Source organism: Haematobia irritans, chromosome 3, assembly GCF_050003625.1.
Source record: "Haematobia irritans isolate KBUSLIRL chromosome 3, ASM5000362v1, whole genome shotgun sequence".
NCBI classification, from domain to species: domain Eukaryota; kingdom Metazoa; phylum Arthropoda; class Insecta; order Diptera; family Muscidae; genus Haematobia; species Haematobia irritans.
In genome coordinates, this window is record NC_134399.1 from 204,959,805 (window position 1) to 204,978,372 (window position 18,568).

Genomic DNA, 18,568 nt, shown 5'->3' on the forward strand with positions numbered 1-18,568 from the left:
GCACAAATAAGTATTGAAAACCACATGGTTTTTTCGTTGTATTTTAGGGTAGTGTTTTGTCAAAGTTTTCTCATATTATCTTCAACACCTTTTCAAAGATTTTGTCAACATTTTGGCAAATTGGAAGTAATACGCAAACAATTTGAAGATGTATTGAAGATGAGCTATTTCAAGTCAAGTTGAATTTATGTTAAAAATTATATTTACCCTCAAACTGAAAAGTTGTTGCATTTGAAAAACGCTCATCCTGTGTTTATTGGGATCATATAATCTTTGCTGTTGAAGGCCGGTATGCACCTCTAGCGAAAAATTTCATTCCCATAAGAAATGCATTGCTATTTATGCTAACGAAATTTTCGGTAGCGTTCAATTTCGTAAGCTGGTACGCACCTCTAATGAAAATAACAGGGTTGTCAAAAGCATATTTTGGCAGCAAACATTTAATTTATTGCAACCATTGTGTGCGTAAAAGTTTTAAAAGGTCTGTAAATAATAAACAATTTATTTGAGGAATATTTGGAACATATATTAACAATTTTTAAAAGCGATTAGCTGGTTTAAAATTTTTGTACACAGTCCTGTTTTTTTGTTGTAGACTTAAATAAATTTTTGCTACCGAAAATTTCGCTAGAGGTGCATACCGGCCTTGACGCTCACAGTATTTTAGACATCTCTGTCTTTGAAATTTTAACAAATGTCATCGTCGCTGAATAGTTGCAAACAACGGCGTCGGTAATTTCGTTTTGACATAGTTTTCTGTTTGTTCAGTTTGGATTTTGGTCGATTGGAGAAAATTTTTTGTACATTTTTAATTGTATAATGTGAAAATGCTCTAAAACAAAAGCAATTCTCAACAACAGGATAAAGATCAAAATATTGAAAGAATCTTATTCAAAAGTTAAAACAGTGGCAATGAAAATTTGAAGAAAACACCCACTACTCTTCACTTGATACCCCAACAAACAAAATAATAACAACAACGCTTAGCTATAGAGCAAGGGCAAATATTTAAACAGCATTTAAAATGAAATAATCAAATATTGTCTAAAAATAGACAAACATTAAAATACTAAGTGGCCTAAGAGCGTGAGTGTGAATAATAATAATATAATTGCTCCTCCAAATAAAAATTCCCACAACACCAAAAACACAAAAGAAAGTACAACAAAGATTTCGCACGAATTCAACTGACTACAACAACAACAAAACTACGGGTGAGCACTGCTAATAGTGCAGTAGCAGACTGACATCAGCAGAGGCGCATACGAAGACGCCATAAGTACAACAATGTCGTCTATGGGGGGAACTGGCAATATTCCCACAATTTCGGCATCCATTTCCTCGTCATCACTATCGACGTCACGAAATAATGCCACCAACAATGTCATGAACTCATCAAGCAAGCAACATCTGACCACCATGCAGATTGTCCAGCAGAAGTTCAAAGAAAACGAAAATGTCTTATGTGTATGTTGATATCAGCTTCTCCTCCATCCATTCTTGAATATTTTATAGAGTGTAGAATTTTTTCCTTTGTTTTTAGATCTTTGAGGCATATCAAATAATTGGTCATGAACATACAAGTCGTATTCTATGTCTGGTGGTTTCACTTTCCGGAGGCACATATGCCGTTTTCTCTATGAGTGCAACGCATTTGCCTCCTCGTATGTGCTCAGACTTGACAATAGATAAGGCCTTTCCCCTAAATGAATCATTTAGTATTGGCAATGGTAAGAAAAAAATCTAATCTAGAGTATATGATAAGACGAACCCGTTTCCAAATATTGCTAAATAGACTGAGCTATGCTTTATCACCTTGAATGATGCTAACAATAGAAACGTTTGTTGGTATCAATAAACTCTAAACAAACAAATATGACGACAGATTAATTTTCCTAAAACCGTGATTTTTAAGTTAAGGTCTTATTGGCAACCATATCATATAGGAATGTTATCAGCTTGCATAAAATTTGTAAATAAATCTATGAGATGTATTTCTTAGCTAAATTATTATTTTTTTAGATTGGAAAATTAAAATTAATTTTTATATATATTAAGAGCGCATATTAAAATTAAGACCTTTTAGTTTGTAGAGGATAAAACCAATCCGTAAAAAGGAATTGGTTTCCACTTAGACCATATCGTTTTATTGTGATTCCTCTGAAAGTTTAATTTCTTAAGAATTTTTCTGAAAATGTAATTTCTTTAGGAATTTTCTAAAATTTTCATTTCTTTAGAATTTTTTTTGTTTGTCTTCAAATTTAATTTCTATGAAAATTTTATTTCTTATTTTATAATAAGAAATAAAATTATTTCTTATTTTATAAAAAATTCATTTCTTTAGAAATTTTCTGAAATTTTAATTTCTATGGAAACTTTCCGAAATTTTAATTTCTTTGAAAATTTTCTTAAATTTGATTTCATTAGAAATTTTCAGAAATTTTGGTTTTATTAGAAATTTTCTGAAAATTCCATTCCCTTAGAAATTTTCTGAAATTTTCATTTCTTTAAAAATTTTGTAAAATTTTATTTATTAAGAACTTTTCTAAAATTTTCAGTTCTGTAGAAATTTTCTGCAAACTTCACTTCTGTGGAAATTTTATGTAAATAAATTTTGTAATTTCTGTAAAATTTAATTTCTACAGAAAATTTTCTGATTTATTCATTTCTTTAGATTTTCTTAAAAATTTAATTCCTTTAGTCGTTTTATGAAAATTTCATTTTCTTTTTTCAAATTTCCATTTCTTTGAAAAATGTCTGATATTTTGATTTTATTAGAAATTTTAATTTCATTAGAAATTTTCAGAAATTTTCATTTCATTGAAAATTTTTTTTTTTAAATTTTCATAGCTTTAGAATTTTTTTCTTCAAAATTTAATTTCTTTAGAAATTTGCATATATTTAGAAATTTCTTGAAAATTTCAGTTCTTTGAAAAAATTCTGAAAATTTCAGTTCTTTGAAAATTTTCTGAAAATTTAATTTCTTTAGAAATTTTCTTAAAATATCATTTCTATCGAAAATTTTCTGCTATTTTCATTTCTTTATTGTCTGCCTATTCTGAAAATTTTATTTCTGTAGAAATTTTCGGAAAATTTTATTTCTGTAAAATTTTTTTGGAAAATCTAATTTCTTTTGAAATTTTTTAAAATTTTCATTTCTGTAAAAAATTTCGGAAAATTTAATTTCTATAGAAATTTTCTGAAAAATGCATTCCCTTTGAAATTTTAATTATTTTGAAATTTTCTGAAATTTTGATTTCTTTAGAAATTTAGCATAAGTCATTTTCTAAAAATTTTCTGAAAATTTAATTTTTTGTAGAAATTTTCTGAAAATTTAATTTAGAAATTTTCTAAAAAATCAATATCTATACTGAAAATTTTATTTCTGTAGAAATTTTCGAAAATTCTATTTCTAAAATTTATAGTTCTCTAAAAATTTCCTGAAAATTTCATTTCTATAGAAATTTTCTGCAAACTTTATTTCTTTGGAAATTTTCTGTAAATTTCATTTTATTAGAAATTTTCTGAAATTTTCACTTATTTAGATTTTCAAAAATTTTAAATCCTTTAGTCATTTTGTGAAAATTTCATTTCTTTAGAAATTTTCATTTGTTTGAAACTATTCATAAAATTTCATTTTTTTTTTGAAATTTTCATTTCTATAGATTTTTTTTCAAAATTTCATTTCGTTAGAAATTTTCTAAAAATTTAAATTCTATAGAAAATTTTCTGACATTTTCATTTTTTTCTGTTTTCTTTTTGTAAATTAAAGTTCGTGGTCAAAGTTTTATTTTCTGTTTTTTATTTTTTTTTTATAATTCGATATTTTGATCTCCTTCGGAAATGATCGTCGGGAATAAAATAAATAAATAAAATTAAAACCTATGTCACTGGTGTTGTCCTCTCATTTCCGTTGCTACTACCACACTTTAAAAATTTTCTGAAAATTTAATTTAGAAATTTTCTACAAAATTAATTTCTATTCTAAAAATTCTATTTCTGTATAAATGTTCGCAAAATTTCATTTCTTTGGAATTTTTTTTTTTTTTAATTTTATTTTTATAAAAATTTTCTGAAAATTTCATTTCTTTGGCAATTTCATTTCAAGGAAATATTTACGAATATGGTCATTAACCGATTTTCCAATAGACCTCTTATTTGTTTTGTATTCCAAATAGGCTTTGTTTTTTTTTTTCGTTTTATCCCATTATCATTATGCAATTTTAAAAATCGATATTGTTTGTTTATACCACTAGCATGCCCCCAATAATAATGGGGAATTGCCAATAAGTGGCAATTTTGCTTTGTCATCGAGTAATTTACTTATAACAGAAATATACGTCATTAGCGTCAAATAATTCATAATGGTAATCCAACTATACAATGACCTCGTATGCAGTCCTTCAGTCCGTGAATGATTAATTCGTTGATAGTTGATTGATTTAATTAAAATTTTGCTCATTGTTTGTTTTAATTTTTTGTTTTAATTTTAATAATTCTTGTATTTTTGTTTCTTTCACAGACAAAAAAGGCTCCATATCTCAATTACAATTTACGATTAAATGTTCCGAAGAACAACCTGTTACATATTTCTATTACCCTCTTGTATCCGATGAGGAAGGTGTTGATTTCGATACATTTCAAGCTCATGTATTATCGGCTAAAATGTCGATGGTCCATACACCATCTTTGCAAACAAATGAATCGAATTCATTGAGTTTTGCTTGGGTCAATGATTATAGGCAAATTGGAGAAGTAAAACAAGAGATGAAGCGTAGAGAGAATGAATATATCAAATACAAGGATTTCACGTAAGTTCCTATTACAAACGATTGCAATAATTTTGAGTTTATTTCTAATTTTGTTCTTAATTTTTACAGAATCTATTGTGCCACTTATAATGTGAACAATAAATCCTACTGTGATTCTCCTTTACATTTGTGGTTGGCAGCCTCAGAGCAACCACCGGATATTTATGCCATAGCTTTGCAAGAACTTGATACCTCGGCCAAGGCCATAACATTTAGTGAAAATCGTCCAGATTACTTGTGGATGTAAGCTAAGGGGGCAATGAAAATTGTTATAGTATTTCAAATCGCATATGATTTTATTTTTTCTTTTTACAAAATCTAAAATAATTTAATGTGTGTGAAAATAAATTATAATGGATCTCGTTATAAAACCACAAAATAAGCGCCCCCTATATGTCAAATGTGGAACTAAAGTTACATTGTAATGGATTTATGATCAAAAAATAATTGTAACAAAATGCAAAAAACGCGCAAATTAGTTAAAATAATATATCATATTGTATAACATAGGTCGAACTCTACCCAAAAAGGCGTACCAATACTCCATAACAATCAGTGGTGTGGAGATATGGCCACTTTTATACAGTGGGTCACAGACTGCAAACAAACAAGTGTGGGTTGACAAAACCAACTGGGGATGGAAGTAGAAATCGGGATATACCAAACAACACAAGCCTTGTGTTCCAGACCCGCTGGGGAGCCGAGATATTGCCCACTTTGTGTTATGGGCCACTCATCCTGGAAAGAAATTTCCAAATTTCTTCCAAATGGAAATATGTGGACTGACCAAACCAACGTGGAATGGAAGTAGAAACCGAGATCTACTCAAAAACACAAACCTTGTGTTCCAGACCCGCTGGGGAGCCGAAATATTGGCCATTTTGTGTTACGGGCCACTCATCCTGGAAAGAAATTTCCAAATTTCTACCGAATGGAAATATGTGGGCTGACCAAACCAACGTGGAATGGAAGTAGAAACCGAGATCTACTCAAGCACATAACTCATGTGTTCCAGACCCGCTGGGGACCCGAGATATTGGCCACTTTGTGTTATGGGCCACTCATCCTGGAAAGAAATTTCCAAATTTCTTCCAAATGGAAATATGTGGGCTGACCATACCAACGTGGAATGAAAGTAGATACCGAGATCTACTCAAGCACATAACTCATGTGTTCCAGACCCGCTGGGGACCCGAGATATTGACCATTTTGTGTTATGGGCCACTCATCCTGGACAGAAATCTCAAAATTTCTTCCAAATGGAAATTTGTGGTCTGACCAAACCAACGTGGAATGGACGTAGAAACCGAGATCTACTCAAAAACACAAACCTTGTGTTCCAGACCCGTTGGGGACCCGAGATATTAGCCACTTTGTGTTATGGGCCACTCATCCTGGAAAGAAATTTCCAAATTTCTTCCAAATGGAAATATGTGGGCTGACCAAACCAACGTGGAATGGACGTAGAAACCGAGATCTACTCAAAAACACAAACCTTGTGTTCCAGACCCGTTGGGGACCCGAGATATTAGCCACTTTGTGTTATGGGCCACTCATCCTGGAAAGAAATTTCCAAATTTCTTCCAAATGGAAATATGTGGGCTGACCATACCAACGTGGAATGAAAGTAGATACCGAGATCTACTCAAGCACATAACTCATGTGTTCCAGACCCGCTGGGGACCCGAGATATTGGCCATTTTGTGTTATGGGCCACTCATCCTGGAAGGAAATTTCCAAATTTCTACCGAATGGAAATATGTGGGCTGACCAAACCAACGTGGAATGGAAGTAGAAACCGAGATCTACTCAAAAACACAAACCTTGTGTTCTAGACCCGTTGGGGACCCGAGATATTGGCCATTTTGTGTTATGGGCCACTCATCCTGGAAAGAAATTTCCAAATTTCTACCGAATGGAAATATGTGGGCTGACCAAACCAACGTGGAATGGAAGTAGAAACCGAGATCTACTCAAGCACATAACTCATGTGTTCCAGACCCGCTGGGGACACGAGATATTGGCCATTTTGTGTTATGGGCCACTCATCCTGGAAGGAAATTTCCAAATTTCTTCAATAATTGAATTGAATGATTTCAAATTGTATTCAAATATAATTTTAATGTTTATGGAAGTGTTCAATATTCTCCATTCCCTCGAAATTCTTTTTTTATTACTTGTTGGTTTAGTCGTTGCTCTTAGCAAAAAACTCTAAAAACCTAAGAGAAAATAATTCAATAACACAGTACTTCGATTTAAGAAAGTGAATAAGATTGTACTTCAATTTAAGAAACCTTAATAAAACTGTACTTCGATTTAAACAATTTTAGCCACATTTCTAGTACGATCTCATGCATTACAATTAAAAAAAAAAAACTCAAAGTTTAAAACAAATTCAATATATTACATTACAAATACGCATTAACAATATTGTACAATTTTTAAATTGATAAAAAGTATAAAAAGTATAATTTGAAATTTTGTTATGGTATATTGTCTCGTTAATAACTTTTTATTTCATAAACAAATTTAATATATTAAATCAATATGTAATTAATACCTGTCGACAAAAAATATATTCACAAAAAATACGTAAAAATATATTGTTTTAAACATTTTCAAAAAGTTTCATTTTTGAGATTTTACACTAAGGTCAAAAGTCCCGCTAGTTGCACAAAGTGAATATCTCGGGTCCCCAACGGGTCTGGAACACAAGGTTTGTGTTTTTGAGAAGATCTAGATTTCTACCTCCATTCCACGTTGGTTTGGTCAGCCCACATATTTCCATTTGGAAGAAATTTGGAAATTTCTTTCCAGGATGAGTGGCCCATAACACAAAGTGGCCAATATCTCGGGTCCCCAACGGGTCTGGAACACAAGGTTTGTGTTTTTGAGTAGATCTCGGTTTCTACGTCCATTCCACGTTGGTTTGGTCAGCCCACATATTTCCATTTGGAAATTTCTTTCCAGGATGAGTGGCCCATAACACAAAATGGCCAATATCTCGTGTCCCCAGCGGTTCTGGAACACATGAGTTATGTGCTTGAGTAGATCTCGGTTTCTACTTCCATTCCACGTTGGTTTGGTCAGCCCACATATTTCCATTCGGTAGAAATTTGGAAATTTCTTTCCAGGATGAGTGGCCCATAACACAAAATGGCCAATATTTCGGCTCCCCAGCGGGTCTGGAACACAAGGTTTGTGTTTTTTAGTAGATCTCGGATTCTACTTCCATTCCACGTTGGTTTGGTCAGCCCACATATTTCCATTCGGTAGAAATTTGGAAATTTCTTTCCAGGATGAGTGGCCCATAACACAAAATGGCCAATATCTCGTGTCCCCAGCGGGTCTGGAACACATGAGTTATGTGCTTGAGTAGATCTCGGATTCTACTTCCATTCCACGTTGGTTTGGTCAGCCCACATATTTCCATTTGGAAGAAATTTGGAAATTTCTTTCCAGGATGAGTGGCCCATAACACAAAATGGTCAATATCTCGGGTCCCCAGCGGGTCTGGAACACATGAGTTATGTGCTTGAGTAGATATCGGTTTCTACTTCCATTCCACGTTGGTTTGGCCAGCCCACATATTTCTATTTGGAAGAAATTTAGAAATTTCTTTCCAGGATGTGTGGCCCATAACACAAAATGGCCAATATCTCGGGTCCCCAGCGGGTCTGGAACACATGAGTTATGTGCTTGAGTAGATCTCGGTATCTACTTTCATTCCACGTTGGTATGGTCAGCCCACATATTTCCATTTGGAAGAAATTTGGAAATTTCTTTCCAGGATGAGTGGCCCATAACACAAAGTGGCCAATATCTCGGGTCCCCAACGGGTCTGGAACACAAGGCTTGTGTTTTTGAGTAGATCTCGGTTTCTACGTCCATTCCACGTTGGTTTGGTCAGCCCACATATTTCCATTTGGAAGAAATTTGGAAATTTCTTTCCAGGATGAGTGGCCCATAACACAAAGTGGGCAATATCTCGGCTCCCCAGCGGGTCTGGAACACAAGGCTTGTGTTGTTTGGTAGATCCCGATTTCTACTTCTATCCCCAGTTGGTTTTGTCAACCCACACTTGTTTGTTTGCAGTCTGTGACCCACTGCATACAAGTGGCCATATCTCCACACCACTGATTGTTATGGAGTATTGGGTAGAGTTCGACCTATGTTATACAATATGATATATTATTTTAACTAATTTGCGCGTTTTTTGCATTTTGTTACAATTATTTTTTGATCATAAATCCATTACAATGTAACTTTAGTTCCAAATTTGACATATAGGGGGCGCTTATTTTGTGGTTTTATAACGAGATCCATTATAATTTATTTTCACACACATAATAATTTATTTTTCTCCCAATTTCTATAGCAATAAAATGTTGGAAAGTGTCCATGACAAGGGTGAATATGAAGAGCTCACATCGGTTCGTCTGGTAGGCATGATGTTAACGATTATTGTTAAACGTCAAATACGTTCATCTATAACTCGATATAGTGTTAAATCTATTGCTCGTGGTATTCTAAATACTCTGGGTAATAAAGGTGGTGTGGCTGTGAGTCTACAATTGAATGAGGCAAATTTGTGTTTTGTAAATTCACATTTAGCTGCTCATATGAATTTCGTCGAAGCTCGCAATGATGATTTTCATGGCATCGTTAAGGGGCTTATATTTGATGATGAATTGCGGAGGACCATCAATGATCATGAGTAAGTGTAATTTTTGAAATATTTAATATGTATTAATAATCAACAAGGTCGAAGGGCTTGTACACATAGTCGTTGAGTGTATTTGGATGCTCAGAGAGATGATTCATAACAATAACAAAAATAAATAAATTATCCAATTTGACCATTTTCTAAACGTTGTAGCGATTCCACACTTCACGAATCTCATGGATAGTGCGGGGTTGTTAAGTTAAACTGACAGCCCGATTTATCTTCAGGCTCACTTAGTTTTCTTTCCATAGACATAAAATTTTGACAAAATTTTCTATAGAGATAAAATTTTGGCAAAAATTTCTATAGAGATAAATTTTTGACAAAATTTTCTATAGAGATAAATTTTTGACAAAATTTTCTATAGAGATAAATTTTTGACAAAATTTTCTATAGAGATAAAATTTTGACAAAATTTTCTATAGAAATAAAATTTTGACAACATTTTCTATAGAGATTAAATTTTTAAAATGTTTCCATAGAGACAAAACGTTGACAAAATTTTCTATAGAGATACAATTTTGACAAAATTTTCTATAGAGATAAAATTTTGACAAAATTTTCCATACAGATAAATTTTTGACAAAATTTTCTATAGAGATAAAACTTTGACAACATTTTCCATAGAGATAAAATTTTGACAAAATTTTCTATAGAGATAAAATTTTGACAAAATTTTCTATAGAGATAAAATTTTGACAAAATTTTCTAAAGAGATAAAATTTTGACAAAATTTTCTATAGAGATAAATTTTTTACAAAATCTTTTATAGAAACTAAAATTTGACAAAATTTTCTAGAGATATAAAATTGTGACAAAATTTTCTGTAGAGATAAATTTTGACAAAATTTTCTATAGAGTTAAAATTTTGACAAAATTTTCTATAGAGATAAAATTTTGACAAAATTTTCTATAGAGATAAAATTTTGACAAAATTTTCTATAGAGATAAAATTTTGGCAACATTTTCAATAGAGATAAAACTTTGACAAACATTTCTATAGATATAAAACTTTGACAAAATTTTCTACAGAGATAAAATTTTCTATAGAGATAACATTTTAACAAAATTGTCATTAGAGATAAAATTTTGACAAAATTTTCTATAGAGATAAAATTTTGACAAAATTTTCGATAGAGATGAAATTATGACAAATTTTTCTATAGAGATAAAATTTTGACAAGAAATAAATAAAAATAAAATTTTGACAAAATTTTCTATACTGATAAAATTTTGAGAAAATTTCCTATAGAGATAAAATTTTGAGAAAATTATCTAAAGAGATAAAATTTTGACAAAATTATCTATAAAGATAAAATGTTGACAAAATTATGTATAAAGATAAAATGTTGATAAAATTATCTATAATGATAAAATGTTGACAAAATTTTCTATAGAGAAAAAAAGAGATAGAGATAAAATTTTGCCAAAATTTTCTATAGAGATAAAATTTTGCCAAAATTTTCTATAGGGTTAAAATATTGACAAAACTTTCTATAGAGATAACATTTTGACAAAATTTTCTATAGAGATAAAATTTTGACAAAATTTTCTGTAGAGATAAAATTTTGGCAAAATTTTCTATAGAGATACAATTTTGACAAAATTTTCTATAGAGATACAATTTTGACAAAATTTTCTATAGAGATAAAATTTTGACAAAATTTTCTATAGAGATAAAATTTTGACAAAATTTTCTATAGAGATAAAATTTTGACAAAATTTTCTATAGAGATAAAATTTTGACAAAATTTTCTACAGAGATAAAATTTTCTATAGAGATAACATTTTAACAAAATTTTCATTAGAGATAAAATTTTGACAAAATTTTCTATAGAGATGCAATTTTGACAAAATTTTCTATAGAGATAAATTTATATAAAATAAATTTTCTATAGAGATAACATTTTGACAAAATTTTCTATAGAGATAAAATTTTGACAAAATTTTCTATAGAGATAAAATTTTGACAAAATTTTCTATAGAGATAAAATGTTGACAAAAATTTCTATAGAAATAAAATTTTGACAAAATTTTCTATAGACATAAAATTTTCACAAAATTTTCTATAGAGATAAAATTTTGACAACATGTTCTAAAGAGATGAAATTTTGACAAGGTTTTCTATAGCGATACAATTTTGACAAGATTTTCTATAACGATAAAAATTTTGACAAAATTTTCTATAGAGATGAAATTTTGACAAGAAATAAATAAAAATAAAATTTTGACAAAATTTTCTATACACATAAAATTTTGACAAAATTTTCTATACACATAAAATTTTGACAAAATTTTCTATACTGATAAAATTTTGACAAAATTTTCTATACTGATAAAATTTTGAGAAAATTTCCTATAGAGATAAAATTTTGAAAAAATTATCTAAAGAGATAAAATTTTGACAAAATTATCTATAAAGATAAAATGTTGACAAAATTTTCTATAGAGAAAAAAAGAGATAGAGATAAAATTTTGCCAAAATTTTCTATAGGGTTAAAATTTTGACAAAACTTTCTATAGAGACAACATTTTGACAAAATTTTCTATAGAGATACAATTTTGACAAAATTTTCTATAGAGATAAAATTTTGACAAAATTTTCTATAGAGATAAAATTTTGTTTCCATAGAGATAAAATTTTGACAAAATTTTCTATAGAGATAAAATTTTGACAAAACTTTCTATAGAGATAACATTTTAACAAAATTCTCTATAGAGATAAAATTTTGGCAAAATTTTCTATAGAGATAAAACTTTGACAAAATTTTCTATAGATATAAAATTTTGACAAAATTTTCTATAGATAACATTTTTCTATAGAAATAAAAATTTTGACAAAATTTTCTATAGAAATAAAAGTTTTGAAATTTTTTTGTAGAAATAAAAATTTTTACTATATTTTCTATAGAGATAAAATTTTGACAAAACCATTTATACCATGATTCGTATCGCACAAGGCTTGTAGGCAAAATGTAAATACCAGAGGCTGTCAGAATATATTCAATTACAGTATTTTTGACTTCTATGTGCCATTAATAGCTTCTAAGCGTTTCATTATAATTAAGTTTCATTTCCGAATGATTATTAATTTCTCAATTATATTTACGCTGCTCTAATTATGATACATTTTCAATTAACTTTCCATTTTAACTTTTTTTATTCAGTCATATATTTTGGATTGGTGATCTAAACTATCGCATAGAAGAACCTCCGGGATTACAACTCCATACCTCGGGCTCTGCAGAGGATACCGCTGAGGTATTATTAAAATTCGATCAATTACGTCAACAAATGCGTATGGGAAATTGTTTTGAAGGTTATACCGAAGGACCCATTAAATTCCGTCCTACATATAAATATGATCCTGGAACTGATAATTATGATAGCAGTGAAAAACAACGACAACCAGCCTATTGTGATCGTATTCTGTGGAAAGGTTCACGTATTCAACAGCTTGACTACAATAGTGTAATGGATATACGGCAAAGTGATCATAAACCTGTCTATGCTGTATTTAAAGTCAACATTAAAACACGTGATGATCATTTATATAAGAAAATACATGAGGAAGTTTTAAAACTCTTGGATAAGCGGGAAAATGAGAGCCAACCTCAGATAAATGTGGAGAAGACAATTATCGATTTTGGCCTAGTACGTTTCAATGAGGTTGTGGTTAGTGATTTTACCGTATCGAATGCTTGTGCCATGCCTGTAAATTTCGAATTTAAACGTAAAGATCCACCATTGAATGATATTTGTGAAAAGTGGCTGAGAGTAGAGCCATCTTCGGAAAAACTTATGATAGGTAAGGGTCGTTTATTTTAAGGTATCAATGTTGGATTCAACAGAGCTTAAATTGATTAAATAAATATTTGAGTTTGAATTTATTTTATTTTTTGTTTGTATTGTTTTTGATATTATGATGAGAAACTAAATTTATTTGTTCTCTTACAGATTCCACAAAAAGTATACGAGTCAAATTAATGGCAAATTCCGATTCTATAACTGGCCTTTTACATAAAATTCGTACAACAAATTGGAAATTCGACTTTGATATTTTGATCTTACAAGTTGAAAATGGTCCACATATTTTTATCACCGTTACAGGAGAATATAAACCCAGTTGTTTTGGTTTATCAATGGAAACTCTATGTCGTACCAATAGGCCCTTGTGCGAATATGATCAGCAACAAATTAAAGAATTGGTATGCTCTAGTGATGATATTCCATTCCATTCCATTCGATTCTATTCTATTCGATTTCAATTTCATGTTTTTTTTTTCTTTTTAGATGAATGATGAGTCTCCCGAATTCCGTGTTACAATGCCCCGTGAATTCTTTTTACTAATTGACTATTTACACAAACAGGGACCAAAAGTTGAAGGAGCATTTTCATTGAATTCTTTGGAATTCCGTCATGCAAAGACTGTAGAATTTAATGATATTAGAGATTGGTTGGATACATGGTCTAACAATGAATTCCGTAAGTAGATAGTAAATAGTTTATATCATTGATTTATTTATTTATTTAACCAACCAACGCCCTTCTGGACAACATGTTGATAGAATTTAATCAATAGAGCTCTAGTATTTCAAATAAAAACTTAAACTTAACTTAAAATCCTAACGTACAACTTTTATACATAGTGAAGAATTAAAAAAATATGAAATTGTCAGTGAGTTGGTTTATATTCCCTTGGGAAATATGATAAATTCACAATGATAGAATCTGTTGGAGATTAGAGAAAATCGATTAGAGACATTTTTATTTCAAAGTCGACAATTGCCCGAAGTGTGGACATTAGTCGATTACTATTTCCAAAAAAAAATCTGGAAGTTGTTAAAAGCTCTTCCAAAAATGTCTTCTCAAATATATTCTTTATTTTAACTACACAGGAAGTTCTTTTAATCCAATTTTTTACAACTCGTATTCCTCATATTTTTAATGGGTAATTTTAACATTTTTTCAAATTGGTTAAAAACATAGTAAGAATTAATAAATGGTACAAATTATTAAAATATTGTCCAAAAAATGTTAAATCCATTCTAGAAAAAGTGAAAATTTTTATAAAGTATTTGAGGTCAAACGTTTCAGACAAACGTAATGCATTAAAAATCATAAAAAATATAAAAATTATTTATTTGCCAAAATATCGAAAAAATTTTGATTTCACATCCAAAACACTGATTCTGTGCAAGGGCTGTTCAAATGGTGTACAGAAAATGAAGCCGCCGTGTTTTAGCCGTCGCCGACTAGTTTTTGCCAGTCGAAGCCGCTACCGAACTTGTCGACTCATCTCGACTCAACATTAGCCGCCTCTCTCGCCAGTAGCCAAGACAATTGAGACACTACTCCTCCCCAGCCTTGTGGAGAATTTTCCAGCTGCCCACTATCAACGTGGATTCCGGAAGGCTCATAGTACGACGACAACCTTGTATGCCATTTCAGCACTCATTAATATGGGACTCAATCAGCCCAAGTCGTGTCACAGGACGGTCCTCGTGGCGCTTGACCTATCGAAGGCATTCGATACGGTCAACCATGCCACACTATTCTAGGAACTAAGCGTTGGGTTCTGAATTATCTGTGCGGACGCCAGTCGTACGTGGAATTCAGGGACAAGAAGTCAAAACCCCGTAGAGTTAAACAGGGATTTTCCCATGGTGGGGTGATATCTCCGACACTGTTTAATCTCTACCTGCCCTCAATTCCACCCCCACCTGACGGGGTCGAGATTGTATCATATGCGGACGACTGTACAATCTTGGCATCCGGGCCCTTGTAGATGACATATGCGATCGTTTAAACGTCTACATTGCTGATCTTACCAGTTATTTCACTGCTAAAAATTTGAGGATATCCGCCACCAAATCTTCAGCCCCATTGTTCACTACATGGATGGCGGAAGTACGTAGGCAGTTGAATGTTAGAGTCGATGGCGAAATAATTCCGGCAGTGAACTACCCCAAGATACTCGGGGTCACATTCGACAGCCTTTTTAAGTCGTCTGCACATGCCACTGCAATCTGTAACAAGCTCCGCGGTAGAATCAATGTCCTCAAGTCACTTGCCGGCAGTACTTGACACAATTACATGTTGTCAAAGCAGTACCTCCTGGGTTGCTATCGAAGTTGTCATCCAAATCACCATCTTGTGGATAGACAACCTCCACCCAGGAATGTAAGGGTTGATCTTCACCTTCTAGAGCCCGAGATCCAGCGTTACAAAAGTGAGCCTCTAGATCAGGCATCATATCAGACAGGTCTGAACAAGATTCATGAGGATACTGTAGCTGATGCGGTGAGAAACTACAGGGTTAAGCCTGTTCTCGGAGTCCGACCACCGCCCATAGCACCGGAGAAAAGAGACCTCCTAAGGCAGACTAGGATGGTTTTAGCCCAATTAAGATCAGGCAAGTGCAGCCGCCTTAATTCCTACCTATCAGTGATTGATAGCAGCGTAGCTGACGTGTGTACGTACCATCTTTCTTGCCCAGCTAAACCTACTTGATTCACCACCGACTCACCACTAGATCACTCTGGACGCACCCCACCCTTGTCGCAGAGTTCCTGATCTGGACTCCAGCTTAAATACCAAAGCATTGAACAAATTGGATGAAATTACATTAAAAACTTAAGCAGTCTGTTAATGTTTCCGGAACAATCTGGTTGGTTCAACAAAAGAAAATAATAGAGAAGGTTCAGTGGTTAAAACCAGAAGTGCCCATATGCAATAGGTACTTTTAGTTAAGTGTGGTATCACAATGGACTGAATAGACTAAGTGAGCCTGAAACTTAATCGGGCTACCACTTTAACCTAACCTAACCTACATTAAAAACTGTTACAACAACAACAAAATCTGTATGTATTCGGGGTCCGAATATGGTGCGTATCAGTCCACGTTTTGATATAGCCCCCCCATATAGCCCGATTCCTCCGATTTGACTTCTTGGGCGTTAGCTAGCCGAATTTAATTTTTTATTTTTTGTTCCGAAAGTTAAAATCCAGATGTATTTTGGATTCATATCGGTCTCGGTCCATGTTTCGTTATAGTCCCTGATGATGCTTATGTTCATGTAGACTGCGCTACGGCTTCACTGTTATCATGGGACAGTATATTTTACCGATTATATTGTCCGAAGTTTACATTAACAGCTTTTGAGTTTCGCCACTATTCTCCACGAGAGCTTCATTGTTGGTGTTATTAAAGCATTATATCTCGCCTTATTTTAGTGCAAGTTGGCTGTTGCTGATATAGCACCTTAGATTTGTAGGTTTTATTTGATTTTCTGGAAAATAAACTTAATTGTCCAATTGGTGTCCGGTGTGGCGGCTTAGATGACTACCTCCTATTGGGTTTCTTTTTCTTTAATATTTAATAAAAAATACGAAACTTTTTCTTATCCTTATCTATTTATTCATTTCCAGCTGGTACACCTCATGCTGCGGCAGAAGCTTTACTTATGCTTCTCAATTTACCCGAGAAGCCTTTATTGGATCCTTATGTAGAAAAGCTGTTGAAAACCACTACAACCGCAGAAGCCATGGAACTTGTGTCGTTACTTAGTTCACCAAAACGCAATGTCTTTGTGCATTTGTGTATGTTTCTAAGGGAAGGCATTGAAAGGAAATATTATAATGCCATGCATGTTGGTAAGTAGAATTCATGCTGTTGTACAGTGATGGGTTTTGATGGCAATTGTTAACCATACTAAATACTTGTTTGTTTTTATGTTCTTTTCGTAACAGCAACCATATTTGGTCGTGTACTATTGCGAAGTATACAAAAGTCAGATAATTATTATCGTGATACACATTGTCGAGAATTTATGCTACGTTTTATAAATGCTGGTGAAATGGGTACGCTATCATCATCATCGTCCGCATCAGAAGCGGGAACATCATCATCATCGGGAAGCCATCATCACCATGGAACAAAAGCCTCAGTGGGTAAAATGACTGCCTCAGCATCAAATGCTAGTTTGTCAAGTGGTAATTTTGTGGAAACAACTTAATTCCTAGGATCCCTGGTTTGAGTGAACAACCTTGGTTCGATATTTTTAGTAAATTTAAATCCGAGAGCAATACAAAAACTTGATATCTATCTACCCGATCTAACCTACCTATCGATATATATTTCGAATTATTGTTTTGACACACATGTGATGTCGTCGTGTATTTTCTATTGGTATCATTTATATTTTTAATACCATTTTGTGTATATATTAACTGGGAAAAAATATTGTTATATTTAAAAAGGGTGGGTACACAATCATTGTTCAACCCTTTCCGGATATTTTTTGGATATTTCCAATTATTTACTATATTTTAATCCACCAATCTCTATGTATCCACAGATATACACACACACACAGTTATTACATAGGACATTTATATAGAGAAATATTTATGAGATAACAACGATATTTATTCTTTTTTATCTCTTGGTTTAGTTCAAATTGTTATGCGCTTTAATTCCATTTTGTGTTTATTGCACTTTATTTTAAGTCATTTATCTTAAAACTATGTATAACTATGTTGTATATGATGAAATTATTATAATGAAACATTTATTATATTAAGTTAAAGAGGCTAAATGTCTCTCTAGTTACGTTTCTCCTTGGCTTAGATGTCGTATTTATTTATATCTAATAAATCTAATTTAAATTATTGTTAATCAAATAGAATCGTTTTAATACACTTTAAAATGTATGGAAGATTACGGAACTCCACAATGAATTGTATTGTCACCGTTATGAATGGTTATTACTTTAGACGGTCTGACGAGCTTTCTAAAAGACATTGTACCACAGTTGGTACAATGCTATGAAAAATGATAGTACTGTTTGTTAGATTGGTAAACTTCTTGATGGTTTGGTAGATTTTGCAATATTTTTGACAACATTTCTATATTCCACAGTCTTATTTATTTATTCTATAGATATAAAATTTTGAAAAAATCTATAGAAATAAAATTTAGACAAAAATTTCTATAGAAATAAAATTTTGACAAAAGTTTCTATAGGA

The 18,568-nt window shown here is 31.8% G+C and overlaps 1 protein-coding gene across 1 annotated transcript; it reads left to right on the forward strand.

The window, feature by feature from the left end:
- The first annotated feature begins 731 nt into the window (after positions 1-731).
- Positions 732-18,228, forward strand: Ocrl (Oculocerebrorenal syndrome of Lowe). The gene is made up of 10 exons (XM_075302325.1): positions 732-1,467; positions 1,544-1,730; positions 4,523-4,811; positions 4,881-5,054; positions 9,190-9,528; positions 12,705-13,345; positions 13,495-13,745; positions 13,831-14,023; positions 16,970-17,194; positions 17,291-18,228. The coding sequence occupies exons 1-10, from the start codon at positions 1,288-1,290 to the stop codon at positions 17,554-17,556; spliced, it is 2,745 nt and encodes a 914-aa protein (XP_075158440.1). The 5' UTR covers positions 732-1,287; the 3' UTR covers positions 17,557-18,228.
- Positions 18,229-18,568: the final 340 nt, after the last annotated feature.